The sequence below is a fragment of the Borostomias antarcticus genome (assembly GCF_949987555.1).
Source record: "Borostomias antarcticus genome assembly, chromosome: 13".
In the NCBI taxonomy this organism is placed as follows: Eukaryota; Metazoa; Chordata; class Actinopteri; order Stomiiformes; family Stomiidae; genus Borostomias; species Borostomias antarcticus.
In genome coordinates this window covers 65,869-69,961 of record NC_140246.1, presented here as the reverse complement: position 1 = coordinate 69,961, position 4,093 = coordinate 65,869, and the positions used below count along the sequence as shown (strand labels likewise).

The 4,093-nt window shown below is 56.3% G+C and overlaps 1 protein-coding gene across 1 annotated transcript in view; it reads right to left on the bottom strand.

Moving 5' to 3' along the window:
- Nucleotides 1-198: 198 nt before the first annotated feature.
- Nucleotides 199-4,093, bottom strand: part of wnk1b (WNK lysine deficient protein kinase 1b) — a gene marked incomplete at both ends in the record, with an annotated part of 64,668 nt that continues 60,773 nt past the window's right edge. Inside the window, 7 exon segments of the mRNA XM_084447648.1 lie at nucleotides 199-297; nucleotides 300-397; nucleotides 765-970; nucleotides 1,583-2,130; nucleotides 2,257-2,327; nucleotides 2,727-2,763; nucleotides 3,442-3,528. Of these exon segments, the coding sequence (XP_084303774.1) occupies nucleotides 199-297; nucleotides 300-397; nucleotides 765-970; nucleotides 1,583-2,130; nucleotides 2,257-2,327; nucleotides 2,727-2,763; nucleotides 3,442-3,528 (1,146 nt within the window).

Here is a 4,093-nt window from a genome sequence, read left to right as displayed (position 1 = left end):
GGGGGGGGGGGTTGAGGCCTAGTGGTCTGGGGGGGGTTGAGGCCTAGTGGTCTGGGGGGGGGGGTTGAGGCCTAGTGGTCTGGGGGGGGGGGGGGTTGAGGCCTAGTGGTCTGGGGGGGTTGAGGCCTAGTGGTCTGGGGGGGGGGTTGAGCCTAGTGGTCTGGGGGGGGGTTGAGGCCTGGGGCTGGAGGTGCAGGCCTACCTGGGGTGGGGGGCGCTCAGACTGGGCAGGGACAGCGCGGCGTCGCTGGCGTAGGCGGAGCAGAGGTTCTCGCTGGAGGGCGAGGGGCTTGTGAGGCCGCAGCAGGAGGGCTGCTCCCCGAAGAGGCCAGGCCCACCGACGGGCCCGGCTGGGGGGGGGACACCGAGGGCGCGCTCTGGGCTGAGAAAGTGCTGCCTAAACACACACACACACACACACACACACACACACACACACGGGCAGGACACACAGGGGGGAAGCAGTCAGGGCAAGAGCGAAAGCCTCTAAGCGTGCATGTGCGAGCGGGCACACACATGCACGTGCACAATGCGCGCATACACACACACACACACACACACACACACACACACGCTTGCATACAGTCAGGTAAAGTGCAGGGTCATAAATAATACAGTAGCTTAACTGTATCATTTGGGGGGGGGGGGGGGGGGGGGGGGGTATCTAACTTAGCCTGCTAGAGACAGACTACAGGCTAAGCCAATCAGATCAGGGGTGAGGAAGGGTTGTCAGGGGTCAGGGGTCAACTGTAGGAGGCGGGTACCTGGGTGCAGGGAGGTGCGGCTGCCCTGGGTGGAGCTAGTCCGGCTGCTCTTGCCACTCTTGCTCTTGGTGGGGCGTCGCCTGCGCCCGGCCAGCACCACCACAGGGGGCACCACGGTGGGGGGGGGCACCTTACCCAGCCGGGCAAACAACCCATCTATCTCCTCCTTCTGCCTGGTGTGGAGCAGCTGGATCTCCTTCATGTGCCTGGGAGGAGGAGGAGGAGGAGGGGGAGGAGGGGGAGGAGGAGAGGAGGAGGGGGGGAGGAGGAGGAGGAGGAGAGGAGGAGGGGGGGAGGAGGAGGAGGAGGAGAGGAGGAGGGGGAGGAGGAGGAGGAGAGGAGGGGGAGGAGGAGGAGGAGGGGGAGGAGGAGGAGGAGGAGGAGGGGGAGGAGAGGAGGAGGGGGAGGAGGAGGAGGAGACAGAGTTTTTACACTTTCACTCTCTTTAACTTAGCTAATTGTTTATCCAGGTTGTGCACGAATTAACTTTTAAATATTTGCTATTTGTATTATATTCATTCTAAAATGTCTTTCTATATTATGTATTTTCCCAGACTTTAACATCAGCCCAGGGACTGCAGCTGAACATGATCAACCCTGTTAATGCATATTTACAGTTTTATTCCTGCTTCATGTCTATCATGGTGGATTGGCACTGTCCCTGATCAAATAAACTCAATTAAGTCAAGTAGACATGACAGCACACTGCAGAGTGGTTTTTATTCTGTCACCACCCCCGTGATGACCAAGGAGGGGTAAAAAGGATCTGTCACCCCCCCCCCCCCGTGATGACCCAGGAGGTAAAAAGGAGGACCAACTTTTCTCTCAGGCGGTTGATTTCCCTCTTGAAGTCCTCGTCCTCGAACTCCGAGTCGTTGTCGCTGCTCACGTAGGAGTTGAACGAGTTGTTGAGGCTGGGCGTGGAGGAGGAGGGGCCAGGCCCGTTGGCCTGGGGGGCCCCCGGCCCCGCCCCCTCATCCTGGGCCAGCTCCGCCCCCTCATCCTGGGCTGGCTCCGCCCCCTTGTTATGGGCCCGCTCCACCCCCTCGTCCTGGGCCCGGCTGACGGAGAAGCGGCCCACACGGGCCTCGGCGCTGGCGGTCACCTGGAAGCGGCCGATGGTGGTGGGCGGGGCGGGGGCGGGGCTGGGGGCGGGGCTGGGGGCCCGATGGGGAGGCAGGGGGAGTCCGTCGACCACGTCCCCGATCGCGGCCCCCCTCAGCAGGGGGGAAGCCCTGTGCAGCGTGTTCTCCGGGCTGGAGAGGGAGGAGGAGGAGGAGGAGGAGGTGGAGGAGGAGGTGGTGGAGGAGGACCCCGTAGAGCAGGGGTGAGCAGGGGCAGGAGGCTCGTCAGCTGCCACAGAGACCTGGGGGGTGAGGGGGTAAGAGGGGGGCAACAGACAGACCAGTTATGGACTCAAGAGAAATGCCCCAGGCTCTAAGAAGATGAAGTCCATGTCTTGCTCTGTACAGACGCTGTTCCAGCTCCTCACCTGGAATCGCCCCAGTTTGAACCCTCCAGCAGGGGGCGACATCACCGGCTCTCCCTCCAGAGAGAAGGGGACTGTAACACACCAGGGGAGACAGGTTTCTAGTGTGGTCCAATGAGAGAGCTAGGGACGCATCATTATTATTAACCCTAATCGCGATTTGGACCTCTAATTGACCATTAATTAATCACAAAGGCCACAATTAATGCAATTAATAATTCCGTTTTGCATTGAGCGTGCGAGGGGCACGCGGACGAATCATGGGCAGTTATGCTGTCTGACCAATCACATGCGTTCCTGCTGAGTGCGCTGATAAGACAGATGGTAGAATTCATTTAAATGAAATTGAAATGAAACATGAATCACACTTAATCACATTTTCAATATCAGGCAAACTAAACTCATTTACTAATGTTTGTGATATTTGTTTATCCCCCTGGGGGGCTGGGAGGTGGTTCGTTCTGCATACACACCTGGCTGTCCGCCCGCGGGCGCTCCCATCAGCGAGGACTGTGGCGGGGGGGGGGGGACAGAAACACAGTGTGACAGTCAGCGTGGCCGAGGCCGGCGCCACGCGAACATACATGACGCTGTGCACACGCATGACAGCTGCAAGGAGCAGAACAGCTGGTTCAGAGGGAGAAAGGGCAACAGCACAGGAGGCTGATGTAGAGAAAGTCAATCAATCAATCAATCAATCAATCAATCAATCAAAGCTTTATTTGTATAGTGCATTTCAAACCCAGAGGCAACACAATGCGCTTTACAGAGAACAAGGGAGGTGGGCATACGACCCACTCTCTACATATTCCAGAGGGAAGCAAAAAAACAGTAATCACCCGGGGGCCAGATAAGTGAGCTGTAAAAATTCTTCCCTGACCCCTCTCAACAAGGCGATCGAGCTCCTGGAGTATGTTTGTCTACCGGCTAAGAACATTTATAAAGCAATACAGTGTCAATAAAGTGACACATATTATTATACAGTCCTAATCAAAAATGCAAATGAGGGAAACCTCAGTGCTTAACGAGTATAAATAAAGGTTTAAATGAATGAGTGGATGAAAATCTACTAATACAAGTGGGGTGAGGCCCATGCAAAGCTTTTTCTCTGAATCAAACTGCATCAACCAGGATGTGGTGATGTAGCCGCAGTACCGGGGTTGGCCAGAGGGGGCGCTGTGCTCTCACCTGTGCGGTGACGCTGGTGACAGGAACCATCTCTGGGCTCAGAGCCCTCCTGAGCTGGGCGTCCAGGTCCTCTAGAGGCTGCTGGGACTGGGGGGTCACCAGGGTTCAAAGGTTACACACTACATCAGTGAACAGTTTACGCATTCTTGAACGCACACACACAAACAGACACGCACGCAAATACACATCACACAACACAACACACACACACACACAACCACAGACAGGGAGCACTTCAGTCTCAGTGATCAAACCAGAATCATGAGCCCATCAGGAGAACGGGTCGTATCAACTCAATAATTAAAATCTTCATATCCTTTAGATTAGATGAGAACGATGAAAGTACACAGTTCTTTCCCCTGAGTCACAAGCTGGGAGAGATTTGAATGTCATTTATTTTTCCAATTACCCTTGAATAAGCAAAATAAACTACTTCCCCCCAAGCGTGCTGCTCTGCTCCTGTCCTCTCCCCCTGTCCTGTCCCCTCACCCTGTCCTCTCTCCCTGTCCTGTCCTCTCCCTGTCCTGTCCCCTCTCCCTGTCCCCTCTCCCTGTCCTGTCCTCTCCCTGTCCTGTCCCCTCTCCCTGTCCCCTCTCCCTGTCCTGTCCCCTCTCCCTGTCCTGTCCTCTCTCCCTGTCCTGTCCCCTCTCCC